At 51.7% G+C, this 26,234-nt stretch overlaps 3 protein-coding genes across 10 annotated transcripts; all 3 read left to right on the top strand.

The window, feature by feature from the left end:
• The first annotated feature begins 315 nt into the window (after positions 1-315).
• On the top strand, positions 316-12,659 carry Clk2 (CDC like kinase 2). Of its 5 annotated transcripts, none has more exons than XM_048356604.1 (13): positions 316-630; positions 2,835-3,004; positions 4,899-5,127; positions 5,812-5,896; positions 6,249-6,315; positions 6,487-6,603; positions 8,553-8,719; positions 9,442-9,536; positions 10,798-10,927; positions 11,022-11,104; positions 11,265-11,344; positions 11,512-11,602; positions 12,131-12,659. In XM_048356604.1, exons 2-13 carry the CDS (start codon positions 2,835-2,837, stop codon positions 12,314-12,316), a joined length of 1,500 nt encoding a protein of 499 aa, XP_048212561.1. In that variant the 5' UTR covers positions 316-630; the 3' UTR covers positions 12,317-12,659. The 5 variants fall into 5 exon arrangements, with proteins under 5 accessions (XP_048212561.1, XP_048212562.1, XP_048212558.1 ...); XM_048356605.1 differs by having other exon boundaries at positions 4,902-5,127; XM_048356601.1 differs by having other exon boundaries at positions 457-630; positions 5,809-5,896.
• A 468-nt stretch (positions 12,660-13,127) lies between these two features.
• Scamp3 (secretory carrier membrane protein 3) lies at positions 13,128-18,064 on the top strand. The gene is made up of 9 exons (XM_048356607.1): positions 13,128-13,315; positions 13,653-13,730; positions 14,462-14,593; positions 14,682-14,802; positions 15,321-15,449; positions 16,144-16,303; positions 16,409-16,510; positions 17,223-17,340; positions 17,623-18,064. The coding sequence occupies exons 1-9, from the start codon at positions 13,250-13,252 to the stop codon at positions 17,767-17,769; spliced, it is 1,053 nt and encodes a 350-aa protein (XP_048212564.1). The 5' UTR covers positions 13,128-13,249; the 3' UTR covers positions 17,770-18,064.
• Positions 18,065-18,595: 531 nt separating this feature from the next.
• Fam189b (family with sequence similarity 189 member B) lies at positions 18,596-24,338 on the top strand. Of its 4 annotated transcripts, none has more exons than XM_048356597.1 (12): positions 18,596-19,394; positions 19,606-19,662; positions 19,864-19,974; positions 20,063-20,182; positions 20,270-20,377; positions 20,825-21,000; positions 21,134-21,233; positions 21,592-21,661; positions 21,902-22,468; positions 23,087-23,155; positions 23,259-23,512; positions 23,604-24,338. In XM_048356597.1, exons 1-12 carry the CDS (start codon positions 19,170-19,172, stop codon positions 23,775-23,777), a joined length of 2,031 nt encoding a protein of 676 aa, XP_048212554.1. In that variant the 5' UTR covers positions 18,596-19,169; the 3' UTR covers positions 23,778-24,338. The 4 variants fall into 4 exon arrangements, with proteins under 4 accessions (XP_048212554.1, XP_048212555.1, XP_048212556.1 ...); XM_048356598.1 differs by having other exon boundaries at positions 20,828-21,000; XM_048356599.1 differs by lacking the exon at positions 19,606-19,662.
• The last annotated feature ends 1,896 nt before the right edge of the window (positions 24,339-26,234 follow it).

Below are 26,234 nucleotides of genomic sequence, written 5' to 3' on the forward strand. Positions count from 1 at the left end.
TGAAAGTATGACCATAGTCAGGTTTCCCAAAGAGTGACTGGTAATGACAATCCTTTCTTCTAATCCTGCAGAATTAAAAGAGCAAAGCACGACGTCTGAGCTAAAAGGCTCAGAGTGGAGGGCACAAGGGGGCAGAGCGGACCGGCAGCCTCCGATCGCGCGGGCCCAGGTCCAGCCCTGCCCCCTCGAACTTCCGCCCCCAGCACCCCGGGGACTCTGACTGGTCCAGGCCCGGGAGCTAGCTGAGCACGTGGTGGCGTACGGTACTCTGGGGGCGGAGCCTAGGGGGGGTAGCTGGGAAGCGACGCAAGACGTGCGTGCGTGCGTGCGTGCTCGCTCACGGCGGCGGCGGCGGAGCAGAGAGGCCAGAGCCGGAGATCGAACTGGGATCGGGCCCCGGGCGGGGGCGGTGCGAGCGGCGCCGAGCGGATCCTGGGGGCGGGGACGGAGCCGGGTCGGGCGGGACAGGAGCGGAGCCCGGGAACGGGGCGGGAGGTCCTAGGGTCCCGGGTTGGGGGGGGGGGGTGGAGCCGCACTTCGTCGCCGCGGGGGTGCCGGGACTCCGGCCGCAGTGCCGCCGCCATCACGGACTTCCTGTGGGACAAGCGCACGGGCCTCGCCGCCAGAACGGTGAGCGCGCGGACAGACGGACCACGGCGCCGCGCGGAAAGATGGCGACCGTGGGGCGGGCGGGGTAGGATGGGATTGGGGGCAAGTGATGGAGGCGAGGTTAGGAGCGGAGGAGGGTTGAACCTTGCAGAGCTGAGAGTAGGAAGATGAAGCAGGTCGGCGTGCCTTAGGTGCTGCCTGAGAAAACATATGGAAAACTTGGGAGGAACCGAAGTAGGAGAAGGGGTGAAGAGGTTGGGATAGGAGAGGCTCGAGAGATGCAAAAGGACCGAGTGTTGAAGTTGGGCTAAGGAATCCAGTCCTAGCTTGAGAAGTGTCACTCGAAGCTTGCTGGAAGAGTTTGGTTCTAGGACCCAGTTCTGTGTTTCTGGATGGGAAAGGAGGCACGGAAGAAGGCTTAGAAGTTGAAGAAGGTAGGCTAGTGGTAGTTTGCTTTTCCTGCCGAGGTCCTTGTGAGTGTCTTTGGTGGCAGTGTGTACCTTGTAAAATGGCATTTATGTAGCTGTGCTAATCAGCGTTGGATTACCTAGAGAAAGCTCGTGCTTCCATTTTCTTGGTTTCCTGCCAGCTCTATTTGAACGAGAAAGCATCGAATTATCACCCTCCCCAATTTGAAGAGGTTGGGGAGAAGTGGCCCAGAATGGGAGCCAGATGTTGAAGTCAGAACTTTTGCACATCTGATACTCCCTTTCCCCTACAAGACTTCTGTCTCTGGGCCTTTTTTTTTTATCTGCCCTCCTGTTCTTTTCCAGGATTGTGACTGATTTCACTCGGATTTCATTCCTTGAGGGGGGAAAACTGGATTTGAGGATCATACTGTTTCCAATGCCATTTAACTTGAGCTCTCAGCCAAGTTGTGCTGATATTAGTTAAAAACCATTTATTTTCAAATTCATAAATATACTAAGGGAATGGCTAAGTGGAAAAACTGACTCATTTGGGCCTACTATATTAAAACTTTGCATGATGCATTTGGCCAAAGATATGGGAGGGCCAGACCAAGATCCCTGGAATTTACTAGTATTTAGTATTTAATTGCTATATATACATTTCTGGGAAACTGAATTCTTGCTTTTATAGTCTAGTAGGAGTGACAAGATGTACTCCTTTGTTGTTGTTGCCGCCAGTCCTGGGACTTGAACTCAAGGCCTGAGTACTGTCCCTGGCTTCTTTTTGCTTAGGGCTAGCACTCTACCACTTGAGCCACAGCCCCACTTCTGGCGTTTTCTATTTATGTGGTGCTGAGGAATTGAACCCAGGGCTTCATGCATGCTAGGCCAGCACTATACCACTAAGCCACATTCCCAGCTCCAAGATGTACTTTTTTTCCTTCTTTTCTTTTTTTTTTTTTTTTTTTTGCCAGTCCGGGCCTTGAACTCAGGGCCTGAGCACTGTCCCTGGCTTCTTTTTGCTCAAGGCTAGCACTCTGTCACTTGAGCCACAGCACCACTTCTGGCCATTTTTTATATATGTGGTGCTGAGGAATTGAACCCAGGGCTTCATGTGTATGAAGCAAGTGCTCTTGCAACTAGGCCATATTCCCAGCCCAAGATGTACTTTTTTTTTTTTTTTGGCCAGTCCTGGGGCTTGGACTCGGCCTGAGCACTGTCCCTGGCTTCCTTTTTGCTCAAGGCTAGCACTCTGCCACTTGAGCCACAGCGCCACTTCTGGCCATTTTCTGTATATGTGATGCTGGGGAATTGAACCCAGGGCCTCATGTATACGAGGCAAGCTCTCTCGCCACTAGGCCATATCCCCAGCCCAAGATGTACTTTTAATGACTATAAAACATAGATGTGTAAACTAAAGCTTTATTCTATTGACTTGTGAGAAACTCACAACAAAGTTGCATATCTTAGGTTGTAGTAGGGACAAACTGGCAGTCTTCATCAGCCACACTCCCTCACCTATAATGATCTGTGGCTCAGACCTGAAAGTCTTCATGGAGCCATATTTGAAGAGGATCAAAGTAAAGCAGTTTGAGGAAAATCAGAGTAGAGCAGTTGAACTGAAGGAGCTTTCTACCAAAATTTGTAAGTCACTGTATAGTCCCAGGAAGAAAAATTGAGGAATTTCTGTAAGTGGTAACAGAAGTACAAATAAAAGGTCAGAAAGCAGCTTGTTAGTACTTTGGAAAAACTAGGAGAAGACTTTGAGAAACTCAAGAACTTTCTCTACCATTTTCACTTATACTTTCCTTCCAGATGCCTCATCCCCGAAGGTACCACTCCTCAGAGAGAGGCAGCCGAGGGAGTTACCATGAACAGTATCGAAGCCGAAAACATAAGCGACGAAGAAGTCGCTCCTGGTCAAGTAGCAGTGATCGGACAAGGCGGCGCAGGCGGGAGGACAGCTACCATGTTCGTTCCCGAAGGTGAGAGCTCAAGAAGAGGACTGAGTACAGGCCACTAACTTGTCCATTTATTGGTTATATGGTAAGGACATTGGGCTAAGCAGTTGGCAGTGGGTAACAAGTTGTATAACAAAGCTGGCACACTCCTGTAATCTCAGCATTGGGGAGACTGACTAAATAAGGCAAAAGGATCAAGAGTTTGAAGCCAAGCTGTACTGTATAGTGAAACCCTGTCTCAAGAAACCAACTTAGGCCAAGTGATGGTGGCTCGTGCCTGTAATCCTAGCTACTGAGGAGGCTGAAATCTGAGGATTGTGGTTCAAAGCCAGCCTAGGCAGAAAACTCCTTGTGAGACTCTTATCTCCAATAAACTACCAGAGAACCAGAAGTAGATCTGTGGCCCAGAGTGGTAGAGCACTAGCCTTGGCAGAAAAACAGTCTAGTCCCTGAGTTCAAGCCCCATGACTGACAAAAAAAAAAAAAAAAAAGAAACTACCTTGGGGGACTGGGAAGGTGGCTTAGTTGTAGAGTTCTTGCCTAGCATGCATGAAGCCCTGATTTTGATCCATCAGTACCACATAAACAAAAAGCCGGAAGTGACACTGTGGTTTAGGTAGTAGAGTGCTACCCTTCAGCACAGAGAGGCTCAGGGACAATGCCCAGGCACTGAGTTCAAGACCCAGGACCAGCAAGGCAGGAAGGAAGAGAGGGAGGGAAGTAAGGAAGGGAGGAAGAAACCAACTTGGGGTCAGGGGTGGCTCATTCCTCTAATCCTAGCTATTCAGGAAGCTAAAATCTCAAGATCACACTTCAAAGCCAGCCTGGGCAGGGAAGTTTGTGAGACTCTTACCTCCAATTAACAACCAAAGAGCCAGAAGTAGAATTGTAGCTCAATTGGTATAGCACTAGCCTGAGCACATAAGCTTAGAGACAGCATCCAGTTGAAACCTGAATTCAAGTCCCAGGACTAGGACACACACACCACCACCACCACCACCAACAACAACAACAACAAGAAAAAAAAGGAAAAGAGATCATTAATGAATAGGCTGGAGTTGTAGTTTAATGCTACACTAGTATGTACGAGAACCTCTATTCAGTCCCCAGATTCAAATAAGTAGGTAAGGGGCTGGGAATATTGTCTAGTGGCAAGAGTGCTTTCCTTGTATATATGAAGCCCTGGGTTCTATTCCTCAGCACCACATATATAGCAAAGGCCAGAAATGGCACTGTGGCTCAAGTGGTAGAGTGCTACCCTTGAGTAAAAAGAAGCCAGGGACAGTGCTCAGGCCCTGAGTTCAAGCCCCAGGACTGGCAAAAAAAAAAAGTAGGTAAGTTGGGTGGGTAGTAGCTTACACCTGTAATCCTAGCTACTTAGGAGACTGAGATCTGAGGATCATGGCTTGAAGCCAGCCTGCGACGGAAAGTCCATAAGACTCTTTAAAAAAAAGCCAGATAGTGGAGCTGTGACTCAAGTAGTAGAAGGCTATCCTTGAGCAGAAAAGCTCAGAGATAGGGTTTAGGCCCTGAGTTCAAGCCCCAGAATCTGCAAAGAGAGTGACAATTGAGCTTGTCTTGAGGACAAGCGTGAGGCTGGGTTTTAGTCAGGAATGCTAAGGAATGAAGTGTCCTTTGTTCCTTCATATCCTGTGATAGAAAAAGCGAATATCCAAGTGGGAATGGCTCCACAGACGCCATTTTTGTAAGGTGACCATGGTAACCACTACCCTACAGAAACCAGTTTGCAAATGCCCTTTTGGAGGCCTAGGTGATATGCTGCTGTGGGAATCCTCTGTACTTCCTCACCTTATACCTCTGGTTTTTATTCCTCAGTGAGGCAGGACCTCCTCACCATGGTATGGCAGGGAATGTGGCCTGAACAGCTGTACCCTGATGGGAGTTTGTTATCCATCAGCAGCTATGATGACCGTTCACCTGACCGGAGGGTATATGACCGGCGATACTGTGGCAGCTATAGGCGTAATGACTACAGTCGGGATCGGGGAGAGGCCTACTATGATACAGACTATCGGCATTCCTATGAGTATCATCGAGAGAACAGCAGTTACCGCAGCCAGCGAAGCAGCCGGAGGAAGCACAGACGGCGGAGGAGGCATAGCCGGACATTCAGCCACTCGTCTTCGGTGAGTGCCAGCCCAGGCCCTTTCTCTCCCCACTCTTCTTCAGGCCCTCTGGGACCCTGGTAAGTGAGAAATATCCTTGTTCTCAGCTGAGCATTAGGGCATGAATGTTGAGGTGGGTTCTGAGTCTGCCTACCCTCTTAGAAGCTCTCTGACTCTTGAAGGGCCCTGGAGTCCAATTTGGAGATGGATGGGCATGGATGGAGCCCACTGTGCCTTCCCCGGCATGCTGGGCTTACTGTGTTGGGAGCAGCTCCTCTGCCCCGGAGGCCACCACTTTTTGATGGGGACCTTGTTTGTGAACTTTATCTCCCAAGCCCTGGGCTCCATGGCCCCTCACAGGCGAGCTTGGGTGGGGGCAAGGGAAGACTTGTGCCTGCCTGAAAAGGCATTGTGTAGAGCATGGGGTTATGGGTGACATTGCAACAACATCACTTCTCTGCTCTGCCCGAGCCTCTCCCTGTTCCCTTTTTGGGTTTGGGGACTTGGGATTGTGCGCCACTCTCTCTTCTCACACCAATCCGCCTTACTGCATCTGACGTGTTCCCTTCCACTGTCCCCCATCATCGTCTGTCCCCCCTGGCTGGGCGCCTGTGACCGGTGGCCCCTCCACCACCCACCCCGCCTCCCTCCGGCCCCCGCTCCGACACCTGGCTTGCTCCGATCCCCCCCGCCCCCCGACAGCAGCACAGCAGCCGGAGAGCCAAGAGTGTAGAGGACGACGCTGAGGGCCACCTCATCTACCACGTCGGGGACTGGCTACAAGAGCGATGTACAAGCCAAATCGTAACAATCCTATAGCCTTTAATGGTCCCATAGCCATCCTAACGTCCCGAGCCAACCCAAGTCACAGCCTCTTTGCCTTTTCTCAGTGGTGTTGTTCATCTGGGTGGTTTGAGTTGCTGTTGAGAATTGACCTCTGTTGTCCACTCCCAGCTCTCATGGCCCCTGGGTTAAAGGTGGTGGGAATCATGCAGGGGTTTTCTTCCCCTGTGACCATCTGTATCTGTTCCCTTCATCTCCTCACCCCAGGATGCTATACCCTTTTTTTTTTTTCCTTCCAATTCAGCTCACCCCTCCCTTTTCTCCCTCCCTGTCCCCGACCCTACTCTGTTTCATTTCAGATGAAATTATTAGCACCTTAGGAGAGGGGACCTTCGGCCGAGTTGTACAATGTGTTGATCATCGCAGGTAACTGGCAGCCCCCTTCCTTCTCCACACTTGCTGGGTGAAGAGAGGGTGGAGGTAGCTGGAACTTGTGTTTGACTAGCCAAAGGCAGGATTTCTTAGTCCCCACACAGCACCATCCCAATTTGAGATGTTCTTGAGAACCCAACAGAACTTTCCCTGCTCATCCTACAGGGGAGGGGCTCGAGTTGCCTTGAAGATTATTAAGAATGTGGAGAAGTACAAAGAAGCAGCTCGACTTGAAATCAACGTGTTAGAGAAGATCAATGAGAAAGACCCTGACAACAAGAAGTAAGCAAACAAAGGAATATGTGAAGATGCTGAGAAGTTGCAACTCTCCACCAGAAAGACGAGTTAGGCAGTCAGAGGAGTCTCAGTTTTCTCATCTATTCTCCTCTTGTTAACCATCTTAGAGTAGTAGAACATCAGGGTAGGAATGGAGGCCTTGTGACATTCTCTAACCTGTTCCTCTTGTTTTTAGGATAGATTGCTTTGCAGTTTGGCTCTTGATCAGGATAATAGCAATAGATAATAGATAATTTGAAATAACCCTGTGGCTGAGTACTTGTTTTTCTAACCAAAATGTGAATTCAGGCTGGTGATTTAGCTCAGTGGTAGATAACTTGCCTAGAATATTCAAGGGCCTTGTTCAGTAAGGTAAAAGTCTACCAGGCACCAGTGGCTCCCATCTATAATCCTAGCAACTCGGTGGCATCAGATCTGAGGATAGCCCTTCCAAGCCAGCTTGGGGAGACAAATCTGAAAGACTCATCTTCAGTTAACTAGCAAAAAGCTAGAACTGGAAGCATGGCTCAAGTGGTAGAGTACTAGCTGTGAGTGAAAGAAATGAAATAGAGCTTGAGACCCACTGAATTTAAGACCTAGTGCTGGTGCATGTGCACGCACACAGACACACACACACACACACAAACAGTGCCTGGCACCATTGGACTATACCTAGTTAGGAGGACTGTGATCCAAAGGATCATGATTTGAACCCAGCGTGGACAGAAAAGTCCCTAAGACTGTCTCCAAAATAATAATCAAAGAGCCAGGCAGGTGTGGTTCAATTGGTAGAGCACTTGCCTAGCAAATACAAGGTCCTGAGTCAAACCCATTATTACCTGACCTTTATGCCCAGGCTGTCCTTGAATAGGTATCCCTCATGTTTATTTTACAAACAGGCTTGAATCACCTCACACAACAGTGGGTTTTGGGGGGGCAGGGGGTGGTCCTGGGGCTTGAACTCGGCGCCTAGGCATTCTCTGCACTTTTGTGTTCAAGACTAGCCCTCTACCGCTTTGAGCCACAGCTCCACTGTTCAGTTTTTTTTTTTTTTTTTTTTTTGGCCAGTCCTGGGCCTTGGACTCAGGGCCTGAGCACTGTCCCTGGCTTCTTCCCGCTCAAGGCTGGCCTGAGCACTGTCCCTGGCTTCCCGCTCAAGGCTAGCACTCTGCCACTTGAGCCACAGCGCCGCTTCTGGCCGTTTTCTGTATATGTGGTGCTGGGGAATCGAACCTAGGGCCTCGTGTATCCGAGGCAGGCACTCTTGCCACTAGGCTATATCCCCAGCCCCTACCGTTCAGTTTTTTGTTGGTTAATTGGAGGTGAGAGTGTCATAGACTTCACTGTCTGGGCTAGCTTTGAACTGTGATCCTCAGATCTCATCTTCCTGAAAAGCTAGGGTTACAGGTTTGAGCCACCATTGCTAGTTAGTGTTTTTGAAACAATGTGTCTCTATGTATCCCAGGCTTACCTTTTCCATCTTGAACCTACAATACTCCTGCCTCAGCCTCCCAAATGCTGACACAACAGGAGTAGACTGCCACCCCCAGTCTGGCTTATAGCTTTCTATTCACTCATTCATTGCTCGCCAGCCTGAACACTCCCTGGCTTCTTTTTGCTCAAGGCTAGCACTCTACCTCTTGAGCCACAGCGCCACTTCTGGCTTTTTCTATATATGTGGTGCTGAGGAATCGAACTCAGGGCTTCATGCATACTAGGCAAGCACTCTACCACTAAGCCATATTTCCAGCCCTCAAATTATTTAAAATGTTGCAAAAAGTGTTTGGAAGATTATCAAGTGGTATCTTTTTGCATCTGCCAGAGAGACTGTCCTTCTCTAGTTGACCTGAATTTTGTTAGGGTTATTAGTGAGCATGTTTTTACACAGCATGTAGAATAAGTAATTATTCATTTGGATGTTCATCAAAGATCCTTCTTCCCCTCTGTCTCCCTAGCCTCTGTGTCCAGATGTTTGATTGGTTTGACTACCATGGTCACATGTGTATCTCCTTTGAGCTTCTGGGCCTTAGCACCTTTGATTTCCTCAAAGACAACAACTACCTGCCATACCCCATCCACCAAGTGCACCACATGGCCTTCCAGCTGTGCCAGGCCGTCAAGTGTGAGTGGGATGGGCCAAGGCGGACTCGGGAAGCCCCTCTGTTCGTTGGACTCCATTTCTGTCTACTTCTGTATAGGGCAAGCCCCTGACTGATAAGCTTACTTGCAGTTCTTTTATTCACTGTCATTCTTCATCTCTTCTTCTGAGGTGCATCTTCTGGTGATTACTCTTGATTCCACATCCAACCTAGCATGGGATGGGAAAGAGCCTTGGAAATCAAAGCACTTAATTTACCTTGTTTTTATTTCTCCTCTCCTGTGGGAAAGAGTTAACTAGAGATTTACATTTTTATGAGACTCATTGCTCTCTATTCATGGCAAGTAGTTATAGATGTGAAATAAATAGCTAAGGGGCCAGGTAGGAGGTCCAGACAAGTTCGGACTTCCTTAATCTTTACAGAAATGCAGTTTCACATAATTGAGTTTGCAGAATGACAATTACACAAACTGAGGTCAGAATTTAAAAATAAAACTACCTTCTTATAGCACTCTTACCTTTTTGCTACCAATTGCAATAAATACTTATACCTAGACCCTCGTCACAGTAGGCGCTCTTAGGCCAGGCATTTCACTTAGTTTTTATAGTACAGGAAGCACCCCTCCCCCCCCAGTGATGCTGGACCTACTCATCAACTGTGCTCTGGGTGTTTAGCCTGGGGTCAGCTTGGTGTCAGTTTGTTCTGACCACCTGGACCAAGCCTTACCTAGCCTTCTCCCCTGCAGTCCTTCATGATAACAAGTTGACACATACGGACCTCAAACCTGAAAATATTCTCTTTGTGAACTCAGACTACGAGCTCACCTACAATCTAGAGAAGGTAAGATGATCAGGTTATTGGGTGGCCTTTGGGGCAGGCAGCTGGGCCATATGAGTTTTGCTTTCTGCTTTCCCTTTTATTTATTTTTGCCATATTTTCTTCCTGTCTGGTTCCAGTTTGTTAAAGCAAAAGTATTAGATGGGGTAAAAGGGAAATATTTAAGATGAAAGTCAGGGGTATAAGATTTTACAGAAAGGGGGCTGGGAATATGGCCTAGTGGCTTGCCTTGTATACATGAAGTCCTGGGTTTGATTCCCCAGCACCACATATATAGAAAACAGCCAGAAGTAGCACTGTGGCTCAAGTGGCAAAGTGCTAGCCTTGAGCAAAAGGAAGCCAGGGACATTGCTCAGGCCCTGAGTCCAAGGCCCAGGACTGGCAAAAAAAAAAAAAAAAAAGATTTTACAGAAAGTAAGATGCTTAGTAGACTGAGAATGCTTCTTAAAATAGATACGGGCTGAGAATGTGGCTTAGTGGTAGAGTGCTTGCCTCTTGCATGCTATGAAGCCCTGGGTTCGATTTTTCAATACCACAGATAAACAGAAAGGCCAGAAGTGGTGCTGTGGCTCAAGTGGTAGAGTGCTAGCCTTGAGTGAAAGAAGCTTAGGGACAATGCCTAAGCTCTGAGTTCAAGCACCAGGACAAAAAAAAAAAAAAGAAAGAAAGAAATCTATAGATGTATATTTCAGTGACAAGGAAAGCTCAGCTCCCTTGACTAACTGGAGATTTAAAAGCTAAACCTGGTGTCTGCCACTTAATTCCTTTCCTACACGTTTCAGAAAAACTTCACTTGAGTGTAGTCTTTCAATATTACAGACTGGCAGACTATTCCATAATCATCCTTTTACTCCCCCACCCCTAAAAGTACTAAAGTAACACTGTAAACTAGGAGATTTTTCCTAACAGTTTGGTGGCAAGCCATGATTGTTTTATTTTTTGTTTGTTTTTTTTAATTGCTAGTATTGGAGTTTGAGATCAGGGCCTTTGGCCTTGCTCTGCTTTTTGTTTGATGCTCTCCTACTTGAGACATACCTCCAACTTAGCTTATTTTTAGAATCTGAGCGTTAACGACTTTCCTGCCCAGACTGGCATTATACCTCCACCTTCATTTCCCTTATCCTCCTGAGTAGCTAGGTGATAGGCGAGAACCACTGGTGTCAGGCCACTATTGCTTTTTTAAGCCTCTGGGGTACTTTAGAGAACAACAGTAGAGTCTTAGTATACAGTGCAGAGGTTCATTCCCTTCCTGCTTTGCTCCTAGAAGCGAGATGAGCGCAGTGTGAAGAGCACAGCTGTGCGAGTGGTCGACTTTGGCAGTGCCACCTTTGACCATGAGCATCATAGCACCATTGTCTCCACTCGCCATTACCGAGCACCAGAGGTTATCCTTGGTAAGGGAGGGTAGGGTTGTCTAAAGGTGTGAGGTGGTGTGAGGGTGCTATCCCCTAAAACTCCTAATACTTTTTCCTTCCCATTCCTAACCAGAGTTGGGCTGGTCGCAGCCTTGTGATGTGTGGAGCATAGGCTGTATCATTTTTGAGTACTACGTTGGCTTTACTCTCTTCCAGGTAAGTGGTTTGTTATCTTGACTACTGGGCATTTTTCTGCCCAGTTTCTTTGTCCTTGCTGAAGACATGCCTGCTCACTCCACATTGATTGCCCAGTTGCCAGCTAGTCCTCAGAGTTCTCTGTTCAGTCCCATAGTTAGTTCTGTTTCTTGTTTCCCAGACCCATGACAACAGAGAACATCTAGCCATGATGGAAAGGATCCTGGGTCCCATCCCTTCTCGGATGATCCGAAAGACAAGGTGAGCTTTGAGCAGAAGGACTTAACCCTTTTAATTTTGTATCCACAGAACTGGTCTGTTTCATATTTTTTTTTCCTTGCCAATTCTTACCCCAGTTACATTTACATGGGGAAATATCCTATAACAAGGGAAAACTTCTGATTCCTCAACCTTCCCTTCCCCTCCAGAAAGCAGAAATATTTTTACCGGGGCCGTTTGGATTGGGATGAGAACACATCAGCTGGACGCTACGTTCGTGAGAATTGCAAGCCTTTGCGGGTGAGCCAGGAGGGGGATCAATTGTGCCCAGCCACCTAAAGTCACTTTCTTAAGTTGGTTGCTTTTGAAATGTACTCCACAGCAGAGGGTTGAGAAGGAAGGGGAGGAAAACTGGAAGAAGACAATTTTTGGTTAATAAAATACAGATAAAAAGGAATAGACTGGAGGAAAAGGTTAGACAGCCTAACCTTGAGACTACCAGATATCCAATCAATGTCCTGGATTCTTTAGGTCAGGCAGAAAAGAATAAGCTACCTTTGAAGAGTTTACATTTTAATAAGCTAAAGATTTATGACATTGACAAGGATATACAAGTAGGAAGAACTCCCGAAAGAGTATGAAGGAATAATTGTGCTAGAGGGCAGGTAGGTTGAGGTGTGATAGCAGAAACATTGATCATGGTGTGGTTGTGGTAAGACAAGGCATCGATTGTTTTCTCCAGGATTGAAAGGTAGGCCTTGAAGAAAGAGGCAGGGTGTATAAGGCACCCTGCCTCACCTTTTTCCTACTCCCCCTCCCCTCCACCAGCGGTATCTGACCTCAGAGGCAGAGGAACACCACCAGCTCTTCGATCTGATTGAAAGTATGCTAGAGTATGAACCTGCTAAGCGGCTGACCTTAGGTGAAGCCCTTCAACATCCGTTCTTCGCCCGCCTTCGGACTGAGCCACCCAACCCCAAGTTGTGGGACTCCAGTCGGGATATCAGTCGGTGACAATGAGACCCTGGGCCCCCCCTGCATCACTTACAGCAGTGGGTGTCCAGTCCAGGACACTGGTGCTTTTTTATACAAGAGAACAGAGCCAGAGCTCATTCCCTCCTGGTTCCCTATATTCCTGTGAATATGTGAAGTAGTGTAAATATGACAGAACTTGTACTGATCACTTCAACCCTTGCCTTGTACATAATGCTATTCATCCATACACTTCTCACCCTCGACTGCCCCCCTCAAAGGTAGTTGGATGGGGGCAGATTGAGGTAACCAGGTGGCATCTATCCCATGTTTTATAAGGAATTTTGTACAGTCTTTGTGAAATAAAATGACGTGCTTCATCTGACCCCCATCCCTGGCTGAGTTTGGGTGTGAAAGGAGTCCCTGTTACTCTGCAGAATGAGCTAGAGCAGGTACAGTAGTTTATCTGTAGCCTGTGCTGGAAAGGTCCCAGGGGGTGGGATCCTATTACCTGGAGACTAACATGGAGAAGAGTTACAGAGTAGCACTTTTCTGACCTGGGGTAGTGAGGGCTGGGAAAGGGTCCTGCCTAATAGTCATCAGGCGGCAAAACTTGGGCTTGTCTTGGAGACTTCAGGGGGCAGAACTCTCCCGACTTGCATCTTGGGAGACTGGCGTGGTCATGGTTCCGGCGCGGGGCTCCCTGGGAAATGTAGTTCGTTGGCGGAGGGCAGTCACGTGGGCAAGTGCGGAATTTAGCTGCTGAGGCTGGCCTGGGCGTGTCACGTGAGGTGCTTCCACCTCGCTAAGACGCAGGCGCGACGAGCTGCTGCGCGTCTCCCGGCAGTCCTTCCGGTTGGCTTGGCCAATAGGTGCGCGGAGAGCCAGGCGTCTGGAGGGGATAGAGCGCTTGGAGAGCCACTGCCGCGGCAGGGGCGTGGAGCGTGGGGGCCGGCCCAGGCCTCTCTTGCAAACATGGCTCAGAGCAGAGACGGCGGGAACCCTTTTGCCGAATCGGGGGAACTTGACAACCCTTTTCAGGTGACTTGCGACGGCCTCCTTTAGCAGTCGGATTAGTGTGTCTCCGTGGTGTAGGATCGGGCAAAGTACATTCACGCTCGTCACATTTGATCCGTGGAAGTGCCGGCACGTGGGGGGTGATGGTGACTCCAGACCAGCGAGCACCTGGGGGGCGGGCCTGCCCTGCAAGCAGGAGCTGGTAGTGAAAGCGAGATGTGACGGACTTGAAAGCAAATGTTGGGACCACAACGTGGCTCCCAAGGTGCAGAACTTGGAGCCAGGAGCAGTTTAGGAGGGGTCCCAAGGTAATGGGAGGGGTTGAATGCCAGCTGAGCTCAGGTCAGGTCTCTGCCCTCAGGACCCAGCTGTGATCCAGCACCGACCCAGCTCTCAGTATGCCACGCTTGATGTCTACAACCCTTTTGAGAACCGGGAGGTAAGCTGGCTGGAGAGGACAGAAGAGCAAGAATGGGGAGAATGGGCCAATAAACCCAGTCTGGGTATTGTGTATTAGCTGCATGCTAAGGTTTAGCTCCCTGAGAGACTGAGATGCCTAATCTTAGGGACTCTAGGCCTAAGGAGCCATCTGAATTGAGCTCTACAAATTCTGATATGACCAGAGAGCAAGGTGTGAACCAGTTCTCTGTCTGAAAAGACTTCCTTGAAGAAAATTAAGCCTGGGGCAGAAAGATGCAAGGAATATGAGACATAGACTGTTGGTCCCACTGAAATAGGAAAATAGTGGGGTTAACAACTTAAGGGGTGGATATAGAAATAAGTATTTTCAGTTCTTGCTAAAGAATTGGATATGAGGGCTGGGAATATGGCCTAGTGGCAAGAGTGCTTGCCTCGTATACATGAGGCCCTGGATTCAATTCCCCAGCACCACATATACAGAAAATGGCCAGAAGTGGCGCTGTGGCTCAAGTGGCAGAGTGCTAGCCTTAAGCAAAAAGAAGCCAGGGACAGTGCTCAGGCCCTGAGCCCAAGGCCCAGGACTGGCCAAAAAAGAAAAAAAAAAAAAAAGAATTGGATATGAGGGTAAAAGAAACTAGATTTCTAACTGGAACAAAGACCGCTACTGTAGGTAGTGAATTGTGGTTCTGGGAGACTCTAGATTCCTGTATTACAGGCACTAGACAGTCTCTAAGGCCTTTTTCCCAACAGCCCCCACCATCCTATGAGCTTCCTGCCTCAGCCCCTGCTCCACCATTACCAGCACCCTCAGCTCCCTCCTTGCAGCCCTCCAGAAAGCTCAGCCCCAAGGAACCCAAGAACTATGGCTCCTACAGCACACAGGTGAAGGGTGTGTGCAGGTGGGGGGGCCTGGGAGAGGGACCAGTCCTGGAGCCTAGGACTTACTTCTCCCTCTGTTCATGCTTGGTAGGCCTCAGCTGCAGCAGCCACAGCTGAGCTGTTAAAGAAACAGGAGGAACTCAACCGCAAAGCAGAGGAGTTGGACCGCAGAGAGCGAGAGCTTCAGCATGTTGCCCTGGGGGGCACAGCCAGTAAGTGAACTCTTGCTAGGGCAAGGAAAAGCATATATTAGTTTGGAAGAAGCAAAAATAAGTAAATAAATAAATAAGGTCTGTACATTTAGACTGTTGAGTTTGCACTGTGGAGATACTGTTTATTAGCCATGTGCTTCTGGGAAATTACTGTTATTTACTTCCAGTGCTAGAGATCTAATCTAGAACCATGTGCATACTAAGCAAGGGCTAATGCCACTGAGCTAGGCTCCCAGCCTCTTCCTTGGTTACCTAATCTTGTGCACCTCAATTTCTTTATTTGTAAAATGAGAATAATATATGTGTCTGTTTGACATTATTGTGAAGGTTAAACAAAGGCATATACTCAGAGTTCTTGGCATAGTACTTAGATTTTGCAAATTGTGATGAACGTTTGCTATTGCTATTATTTTTTCCACTCTATCTCTTTGGACTCTGAATTGAGAGGATGGGGATGGAAGGAAGGAGGAGTGATAGACTTCTTTCTAAGGTCCTCTTGCTCTCTTGGTGCTTTACAGGTCGACAGAACAATTGGCCCCCACTCCCTTCTTTTTGCCCAGTTCAGCCCTGCTTTTTCCAGGACATATCCATGGAGATCCCCCACGAATTTCAGAAGACGGTGTCCACCATGTACTACCTCTGGATGTGTGAGTCATGAGAGGCTTTTAGGGGAAAAGTTACAGATAGAGATTTCTTAAATGCCCTAGAGCACACTCTCTGACAGCCAGATATTTCATTTATTCACATTTGAATATTAGGGTAGTAGCTCCAGGAATCTTCCTTTCTGTTGTATTTGGAACTTATTCACCAGCCTGCTAATAAGTATATATTTTTGTCTCACCCTGTAACACAGGCTGGCCTGGAATTCACTTTGAGGCCTGCACTGGCCTCAGACTCTTAGGATCCTTAAACCTCAGCCTCCCAAATGCTGGAATTACAGATGTGGGTTACCACACCCAGCTCATAAACACATTCTTAATTCATTAAAAATCTGGGCTGGGAATGTAGCTTAGTGGTAGAGTGCTTGCCTATCATGCATGAAGCCCTGGGTTTGATTCCTCATTAACACATAAACAGAAAATGCTGGAAGTACCCCTGTGGCTCAAGCACTAGAGTGCCAGCTTTTAACCCAGAGAGGCTCAGAGACAGAGCCTAGGCCCTGAGTTCAAGTCCTACGACTGGGGTGGGGGGAGTCTTTTCAAGGGGACCACACGTGACATTTATCTTGTGTTCCCTTTCCGCACACTGCCACTTTCGATGCGTGTTGGAGGTTTGTGTTTGTGTGCGAGGAGCCTTTATTTTAGTTCAGAACAACCTGCCATTCTCTCCTCCACCTCTTAGGTAGCACTTTGGCTCTTCTCCTGAACTTCCTCGCCTGCCTGGCCAGTTTCTGTGTGGAGACCAGCAACGGCTCAGGCTTTGGGCTTTCTCTGCTCTGGGTTCTCCTTTTCACTCCCTGCTCCTTTGTCTGCTGGTACCGTCCCATGTATAAGGCTTTCCGGTAAGTGGGGGATAGGATGGGATGATGGCCCACAGGGTGGGCCTCACATCAGATCTTCTAACTCTAATTCTCCTGCCCTTTCCCCATTTTTTTTTCTTTTTGCAGGAGTGACAGTTCATTCAATTTCTTCATTTTCTTCTTCATTTTCTTCGTCCAGGATGTATTCTTTGTCCTCCAGGCCATTGGCATCCCAGGTTGGGGGTTCAGGTCTGTGGAGTTGTCATCCACTCCCATTCTTTCCTTCTACTCCTCTAGAAAAGCCAGCACCGGGTACTGGGGTGGGACTTGACTGGCAAGATGAAATTTGTGCCACATGCCAATAGCACACCTATAATCCTGGCTACTCAGGAGGCCCATACAATAAGGTCCACGCATGAAACCCTATGTCCAATTAGCCAGCAAAAAAGCCAGACTGGAGATAGGGCTCAAGTGCTAGAGCCAAGAAAGCAGAGTAAAAGCACGAGGTACTGAGCTCAAGCCCTGGTACCAGCACACAAAAAATCGCCTCCCCCTTTGGATGTGCTAGTTTAATGAGAGACATAATATACTTAGGATAGAGACCAGACAGCTCTAGATAGGCGGAGATTGAGGGGAAGAAGGCTGTAGAGGGTGGCGCGGAGGAGGCCATAGTTGAAGAGGGAGAAACATCCCTAACAGAAGGGTCAGAGTAAGGATGTCTGCCCAGCAGGACTTAAGAGAGGTAGAAGCTGATGGTTCAGAAACTGGAGCTAAACTGTGAAGAGAGTGGTGGTAGCGGGAACTGTGGTTCATGGAATGCTGCCAGACTGGCAGGGGAGTGGCCACTGGTGGGAGGGGTAGGAAAGAAAGCATGTTTGCCACATTCCCAGCAGAGAAAGTAGGGGGGGGGGGTGGCAGCCCTGCTGTGGCAGCCTCTCATCAGCCTGCGCTTTCTCCACAGTGGATGGGTCTCTGCGGTGATGGAGGTGAAAGCCAACATGGCTGTCGCGGTGTTCATGCTGCTGGTTGCCCTGCTCTTCACTGGCATCGCTGTGCTTGGAATTGTAATGCTGAAGCGGGTGAGGAACTGGAAGGTGGGGCCAGGAGGGTGAGCTCATGAGTCCCTAGAGCCTGAGCGGAACATTCAGGAACAACCTAGGTAGGCCAGGCTGAGGCGAGTTCTCAACTAATGGACCTACGTGGGGGGGAGGGGGGGGGTATGTGTATGTATGGGTGTGTGCGCATGTGTGCGTGCTGGAGAGAGAGTCAGAGCAGCAGGCTGCTGAATGGCAGTGGTGTCTGGTGGTTGTGGGGCACCAGGGTCCGACCTGTGCTGTAACATCTCCACTGTCTTCTTGCAGATTCACTCCTTGTACCGCCGCACAGGTGCCAGCTTTCAGAAGGCCCAGCAAGAATTTGCTGCTGGCGTCTTCTCTAACCCTGCAGTTCGAACTGCAGCTGCTAATGCAGCTGCCGGGGCTGCTGAAAATGCCTTCCGCACTCCATGACCCTTCATGCCCTGGCTCTGCCACTTGACACAGGAGCTGACATAGCCTCCATCCCTGAGGTCTCTGGGACTTGGGGAGAGACATCATTACATGATGGTTTCTGTATAGTGCCCCCAATTGTACAGCCATGACTGCTCAGCCGTGGCTGCTGAACCTGACTTAGGGGGTGTGGGGAGCCCACCTTGACCCAGTGACTGCACTGCTGCCATTATCTCACACTCCCCCACACAGCCTCCCTCTGCTGTGCCAAAGCTGTTGCTTCGATTATTTAAATAAAAAGGAAGTGTAACTGGAACTCACTGGCTTACTGAATTTGTAGTAGGACTTTAAAAAAAATTATGAGAGAGAAAAAAATATAGAAGAGGCTGGAGTGGAAGCAGATTGGGGGGCTCTACGGGGGGACCTGGCTTGAGTGTCACCTGGGAGCACGGGGGGGGGGGGGGGGGCGGCTGAGGGCGGAAGGGCCTGGTAGCAGGAGCAGGAAGTCCTTGGTTGGGAGTGGAAATGTAAGACACCAGGAAGCATAGCCCTCCATTCCTCTCCATTAAGGATGGGGAAGAGCTTGCTGCGTCTGCCTGGGCGCTGCGGCCCGCGCCTGAGGGGCTGGAGAGGGCTCGAGCCGGTACCAGTGGGTACCGCAATGATCATGGACAGCCGAGCCTGGAGTCCCGGCTTGCTACCTGCAGGGCCCCCGGGCTTCGGGCTTCGGGCTTCGGGCGCGCCTCGCCCTACCTCCCCGCCTCCCTCCGGGTCCGTGCGGGACTACAGCTCCCAGGGTGCATTGCGTGGCCACGCCCCTCCACGCCCATCCCCCGCCGCTACCGCAGCCCGAGCTGGGGGAGCGGAGCATGGTGGGGAGGGGAGCGGGGCGGGCCACCCCGGAGACCGCAGCGCCGCGGCCTCTCCCCACCACGCACCCCGGACCCCACTGGACACCCCGAGGGCACGCCGGCCGCGCCGCCGGAGTCCCCCCGCCCCCCGCCGACTCCTCCCCTCCTCTCTCTAGACTTCCACCCGTCCCTCTCGCCTTCACCCATCCCACCCTGCCCTGGGCTCGGACCGCCGCCCTCGGCTGCCTCTGGCTCCGGCCCTTCTCGCCGCCCCTCTTCCCTAAGGAGATGCAATGAGCCAGTGTCCCCGCGTCCTCATCGCCACCCCGGGCGAGGTGCCCGTCCGGTGCCCGCGGTGGGGAGGGCGCACCCCGCGGCCCCTCCGTGACGCCCCTCCCTTGGCCGCCCCCACAGCTGGCGTCCCCGGGCGATGCCCCAGAGGACCCAGCCAGGGGGTGGGCTCTAGAGCGAGGCGGGGAGAGAGGAGGAAGGACGGGGCCTTGGGCGCCTCTGAGATGCTCCCAAGCGCCAAGGGGGCCCGAGCGAGGTGCAGGCAACCCAGTGGCAGGCATGATGCCCTCGCCTAGTGACTCCAGCCGCTCGCTGACCAGCCGGCCCAGCACCCGGGGCCTTACCCACCTCCGCCTCCACCGACCCTGGCTGCAGGCCCTGCTCACCCTAGGGCTGGCCCAGGTCCTCCTGGGCATCCTGGTGGTAACCTTCAGCATGGTGGCCTCCTCTGTCACCACCACCGAGAGCATCAAGAGGTCCTGCCCATCTTGGGCTGGGTTCTCGGTGAGTTGGGTTCAAAGGGTGCACAGTGGTCGTCGGGCGGGGGAGGCTCCTCAGGCCCCACTCCTCCTCACCAGCTGTAAGCCCATATCCTCCCCTCTCCTCCCTCTCTCCTGGTCCTATCCCTCCTTTCAAGGATGGGTGCATCCTGTGGTGAGGGGCTCACTCAGGTGCCTCCCCTGCCAGGCTAAGCCTGTGCCCACTCTGTCCCCAGCTGGCGTTCTCCGGGGTGGTTGGCATTGTGACCTGGAAGCGGCCATTCACTCTAGTGGTAGGTGCAGGGGTCCAATGCCCACTGGGAGGCAAGTGCCCAGCACCAGAGGGGATACCCACTTATGTGTTCAGGAAGGGAATTGGCTCTCCAGATGGTGCCAAACAGGCACAAAGTGTCTGTGAAAAAGGGTGGCTCCATCCATGGTAGAGGGGTACTTATGAAGGTCCAAGCCCTAAATTAGCACCCTCTTTCCCTCAGATCTCTTTCTTCTCCTTGCTTTCGGTGCTCTGTGTCATGCTCAGCATGGCTGGCTCTGTTCTCTCCTGTAAGAATGCTCAGCTGGCCCGGGACTTTCGAGATTGCTCCATGGTGAGATTTGAGGCTGGTTTGGGGAAGCATGCAGGACATCTGAGTTTGTCCTGACCCTGGCTGCCTCACTTTCCCTACTCCCACTCAGGACGGAAATGTCTGTGTGTGCTGTCCCCCTCTTCCCCTACTCCGGCCCTGTCCAGAGTCAGGACAGGAACTCAAAGTTGCCCTTAACTCCACCTGTGATGAAGCCCGAGGGGCCCTCAAGGTGAGCAAGCCCTACCCTATTCCTTCCCATAGCAGGATATGGTGGGATTTACCTGCGTTCACTCCTCTATTCTTTTCCCTTACCCAGAACCTGCTTTTCAGTGTCTGTGGGCTCACTGTTTGTGCTGCCATAATTTGTACCCTCTCTGCTATTGTCTGCTGTGTTCAAATCTTCTCCCTGGACCTTGTGCATACGGTGAGCGGGGAACAGGAACGTGGCGGGGTCAGGTGGGGGGGTGTTGGGACTGAAGAGGTGGTAGCTACAGGTTTGGATTCAGAGCAAGGCAAACTGTGGGCTGAGGTGTGTGACCAGGCCCCGGGGACTTTAGAGAGAGTGCTGGGTAGGGTGGAGCCAAGAAGGCCCTAGACTGAGTTGGGATAAAGGATGGACAGCCCTGTGGTGACAGAGAACAGGTGGCAATTCTGGACAGAATTAGGCTGTGAAGAAGAGGAAATTCTGGGTAGAGTCTCAGAGTGGGGGCCGGTAACAGGCACCAATACGGGAGAGGAGGTATTAGAACTGTAGCTTTATGGAGTGGGCAGGGTCGTAAAAATAAAGTAGTTGGCCGACCATCAGAACCCAAGGAGGAGCTATATTTCTAGAAACCAGGCTCACAGACCTGTTTGTCTCCCCCTCCCCCAGCAGCTGGCTCCTGAGCGCTCAGTCTCAGGCCCCCTGGGTCCTCTGGCCTGTACATCTTCACCTCCGGCCCCCCTCCTACACACCATGTTGGACTTGGAGGAATTTGTACCGCCTGTGCCCCCGCCACCTTACTACCCCCCAGAGTATACCTGCAGCTCAGAAACAGATGCGCAGAGGTGAGGCTGGGTATGCGTCTGCTAGGGGGAACCGGAGAAGAGGACTGGGGTTAGGCTTGGCTTAGGGGAAAGGATCTTCGTGAAGTAGGAGCTATTTTCCAGGATTTGACGATCTACTTCTTCATCCTACCAGCATCACATACAATGGTTCCATGGACAGCCCAGTGCCCCTGTACCCTACCGATTGCCCCCCTTCTTATGAGGCTGTCATGGGGCTACGAGGAGACAGCCAGGTGAGAACAGGGCTTGGTGAGGCTGGGAAGAATGGGGTAGAGTCTGGAAAGGTGAGGGAGCTGTAGTTGCTGGATAAGGATAATAATAGTCCTGTGGTCGCTACAGTGCCAGTGCATCCTCTATCATCTTTGATTCCCACTCCGTCCCCCCTCCCCCCATAGTCTGGTGAGGTGGGTGGGAGAGGAGCTATTATGTCTGTCTTCCAGATGTGAAAACTGAGGCCCACGTAAGTTAAGTGACTCATGCAAAGTGGCAAAGCTGGTGGTCTGAAATCTTATGTCTCCAGCGTTCTCCCTAGCAGGCGGCATGCTCGTGGCAGGGTGAAGGGCTGGACCTTTGGCCCTGTGTCTTTTGCAGGCCACTCTGTTCGACCCTCAGCTTCACGATGGCTCCTGCCTCTGCGAGAGAGTGGCCTCCATCGTCGATGGTGAGTGGCAAACGGGAAGGAGGGGACCAGGCGGGGACCGGCAGGGACAGCAGGGCTGGCCGGGTGGAACTGAAGGGGTTGGGGGGCGGGGACGGGTGTGTGGCGCGAGGGTTTCCCCCGAAATGAAAGCGGAGGGAGGCCAGTGGGGGCCCGGGAGTGGCCGGGGCTTGGGGAAGGAGGAGCCGCCCGCCCGGGCTGGGCCACCGGCCGTCGCTACCCAGCGCCCCCTGCCGCCCACAGTGTCCATGGACAGCGGGTCTCTGGTGCTGTCGGCCATCGGCGACCTCCCCGGGGGCTCCAGCCCCTCCGAGGACTCGTGCCTGCTGGAGCTGCAGGGCTCCGTGCGCTCCGTTGATTACGTGCTCTTCCGCTCTATCCAGCGCAGCCGCGCCGGCTACTGCCTCAGCCTGGACTGCGGCCTGCGAGGCCCCTTCGAGGACAGCCCCGTGCCTCGACGCCCCCCGCGGGCCGCCCGCTCCTACTCCTGCTCGGCCCCCGAGGCCCCGCCCTCGCTGGGCGCCCCCGCGGCCGCCCGCAGCTGCCACCGGCTGGAGGGCTGGCCGCCCTGGGTGGGTCCCTGCTTCCCGGAGCTGAGGCGCCGGGTACCCCGGGGAGGTGGCGGTGGTGGCCGCCGCCCTGGGGCCACCCCTCCCACCCGACCCCCCACCCGACGCTTCAGCGATAGCTCAGGTTCCCTCACCCCACCGGGGCACCGGCCTCCTCATCCGGTGGTGCCCCCGCCGCCGTCACCGCTGCTGCTGCCACGGTCCCACAGCGACCCAGGCATCACCACCTCCAGCGACACTGGTGAGCAGCCCCCCACCCCACCCCCAGGTGCAGGGGACGGTGGGCACTGGGGGTGAGGGGACCATTCCACAGTAAAGCACCTGACCCCAGCTGACCCGGGAAGCCACGCAGGGCCAGACATGGTTAGTCCTGGAAAGGAAAATCATGCACACCAGCCCTTGACACCAGCACAGAACGTGCCTGTGGGGCTGGGGATATGGCCTAGTGGCAAGAGTGCCTGCCTCAAATACATGAGGCCCTGGGTTCGATTCCCCAGCACCACATATACAGAAAATGGCCAGAAGTGGTGCTGTGGCTCAAGTGGCAGAGTGCTAGCCTTGAGCAAAAAGAAGCCAGGGACAGTGCTCAGGCCCTGAGTCCAAGCCCCAGGACTGGCAAAAAGAAAAGAAAAGAAAAGATCATGCCTGTCATTATCCCCAAGGTGCCAGGGGCGCAGAAGGTTCAGGCAGGGGTACTCTTGCCTGCCAGCACCATACCCCCCAGTTGCTGGCAGACATGAGCAGAGATGGAGATGTGGAAGCCGCGAAAACTCCTCCGGGCCTGGGTTCCCAAGGGAGGTGTAAGATGGCAGATGTGTCCCCAAAGGCCTCCCACTCAGGCCCTGTCTGTCCTCTCCAGCTGACTTCAGGGACCTTTATACCAAAGTGCTCGAGGAAGAAGTCGCCTCTGTTTCCTCAGCAGATACAGGTCAGCCATGTACTTAGACTCTGTACGGTGAGGGATCGGGGAGTACTGCCTGGTCCTCTCTGCACCCTGCTTTCTACACTCTTCTCTCCCTTTGTCTCTGCAGGGCTCTGCTCCGAAGCCTGCCTCTTTCGCCTTGCCCGCTGCCCTTCCCCTAAGTTGCTTCGTGCCCGTTCGGCTGAGAAAAGGCGCCCCGTGCCCACCTTCCGGAAGGTTCCCCTGCCCTCGGGCCCTGCACCTGCCCACTCTCTGGGGGACCTGAAAGGAAGCTGGCCAGGCCGGGCTCTGGTCACTCGGTTCCTCCAGATGTCCAGGAAGTCCCCCGAGCCCACTGGGACTGGAGCCCATGGACATAAGCAGGTAAGCACTAGGAGAGCCCGGAAGGGTCCCTGGGAAAGCCTGTAACTGTAGGCTAGGTCCTACCAGTGCCCTCTCCTGTATCCTTTTCCAGGTGCCCCGGAGCCCATGGGGTCGACCAGGCCGTGAGAGCCTCCACCTTCGAAGCTGTGGCGATCTGAGCTCTGGCTCCTCCCTTCGAAGGCTCCTGTCAGGCCGCAGGCTGGATCGTGGAACCCGGCCGCAAAGCCTCAGCCTCAATGCAGGCAGCCGGGAGACTGGGCTCTGACCTGGGTTTGTCCCACCGAACAGATCCATGTGAAGGCTGGGGCCTCAGGCACCAGCTGGTTGGGACCAGCATCCCCCCAACACTCCCTTGCACTGGCTGGCACAAACGGAAATTGCTGTATACATCCCAAAGTGTCCCTTTTCCCTCCTACCTCTGGGGGCTCCTGCTGCTTGCCTCAGCCCCTCCAGACTGGGGGAGCTTCTGTCCTGCGCTGCATGAGTATTCAGGCTGTGGGGAGAGATGCGCCCGCTTTCTGCATCAGAGGAGAAAAACTCTCCAGCACGAGAGTGGCTCTTTCTGATCTTCAGGGGCACTGTGATCAGGGCAAAGGCAAGTCTTGGTGATTAAGTACAGGGAGACTTGTGCCTGTGTGATGGGCTGGAGAGGCAGACAAGAAGAGTCAGAGAATCTGGGTGGCCTCTCAGCCCTGCCACCTCTAGCTGCATGACCTTGGGCAAGTTATTTAACTTCACTTGCCTCATCTGGAAACCATTGTGAAGACGAATGTTTGTAAGCTCTTAATACTAAGTAAGCCTTCAATAAATTTCAATTTTCCCCTTCTCTCCTGGGTTGTTTTTTATTTTCTTATTCGCAATGAAATTTGTGCTGATATCTTTCATACTAAGAAAACTCATTGGAGCTCTCCTTTTCATAAGCAAAAGATTGTCTCTAATTCCTTCTACTCTTTTTTTTTTAGCCAGTCCTGGGGCTTGAACTCAGAGCCTGAGCACTGTCCCTGGCTTCTTTTTTGCTCAAGGCTAGCACTCTGCCAACTTGAGCTACAGCGCCACTTCTGGCTGTTTTCTGTATATGTGGTGCTGGGGAATCAAACCCAGGGCTTCATGTATACGAGGCAAGCACTCTTGCCACTAGGCCATATTCCCAGCCCCTTCCTTCCTTCCTTCTTTCCTTCCTTCCTTCTTTCCTTTCTTGCTTTCTAACTTTAGGTTTATTATTACTTTTTTCTTGGTTATGGGGCTTGAACATGGGGGTTGAGTGCTGTCCCTGAGCTCTTTTGCGCATAGCTAGCACTCTACTACTTTGAACCACAGTGCCACTTCTGGTTATCTGGTGGTTAATTGGAGATAAGAATCTCATGGATTTTCCTGCTCCGGCTGGCTTTGAACCATAAACTGTGATCCTTAGATCTCAGCTTCCTGAGTGGCTAGGATTATAAGTGTGTGTGTGTGTCCCGCGCACCTGGCTTCCTTCCACTCTTGAATATCCAGCTGAGCCTCAGCCATTCCCATCAGATTTTAGCCTCCTGAGTGGCTAGGATTATAAATAGGCATGAGCCACCAGTGCCCGCTTTTTTAGGAAGTTTATAGCATTTTTCTACTTGCATCTCATTTAGCTTCAAAAAGCAAACAACATTTTTCTTCTTGAATTTTTCTCTTTCTTGTATTTAAAGATAACACATTTCTCCTTTATCTTGTGGGTATTCTTTGCCAGCTTTACCTTTACCCCTGCTGGGCTGCTAAGCACTGGAGGGCCCTATGGCACTCTCCATAGTCCACTGTTCTACTTTCTTTTTTTTCCCTAGGGGGAGCAAGTTACTGTGGTTTGAACTCAGGGACTCGAACATGCTATGCAGATATGCTACCTACCACATACGCTATCTACCGCTTTATGTGTGTAAGTCCTGGGGCCAGAACTCAGGGCCTGGGCACTGTCTCTGAGCTTCTTTTGCTCAAGGCTAGCACTCTACCACTTGAGCTACAGTACCACTCCTGGCTTTTTCTGTGTATGTGGCACTGAGGAATCAAACCCTGAGCTTCATACATGCTAGGCAAGCACTCTACCATTGAGCCACATTCCCAGCCATAAATTGGAGATTCTTATCTCCAATTAACCAGCCACATGCCAGAAGTAGAAGTGGTACAGCACCAGCCTTGAGTGAAAAAGCTAAGTGGCCAGGTGCTGGTGGCTCAAGCCTGGAGTCCTAGCTACTCAGGAGGCTGAGATCTGAGGATTGCGATTCAAAGCCAGCCCGAGCAGGAAACTCCCTGAGACTCTTACCTCCAATTAGCCACTCAAAAACTGGAAGTGGGGCTGGGAATATGGCCTAGTAGCAAGAGTGCTTGCCTCGTATACGTGAAGCCCTGGGTTCAATTCCCCAGCACCACATATACAGAAAATGGCCAGAAGTGGCGCTGTGGCTCAAGTGGCAGAGTGCTAGCCTTGAGCAAAAAGAAGCCAGGGACAGTGCTTAGGCCTTGAGTTCAAGCCCCTGGACTGGCAAAAAAAAAAAAAACACCCACAAAACCTGGAAGTGACGCTTTAGCTCAAAGTGGTAGAGTACTAGCCTCAAGCTGAAGAGCTCAGGGACAGCACCCAGGCCCAAAGTTCAAGCCCCAAGACCGACAAAAAAATAATAATAAGGGGCTGGGGATATGGCCTAGTGGCAAGAGTGCTCGCCTCATATACATGAAGCCCTGGGTTCAATTCCTCAGCACC

Source organism: Perognathus longimembris, chromosome 11 (assembly GCF_023159225.1).
Source record: "Perognathus longimembris pacificus isolate PPM17 chromosome 11, ASM2315922v1, whole genome shotgun sequence".
In the NCBI taxonomy this organism is placed as follows: Eukaryota; Metazoa; Chordata; class Mammalia; order Rodentia; family Heteromyidae; genus Perognathus; species Perognathus longimembris.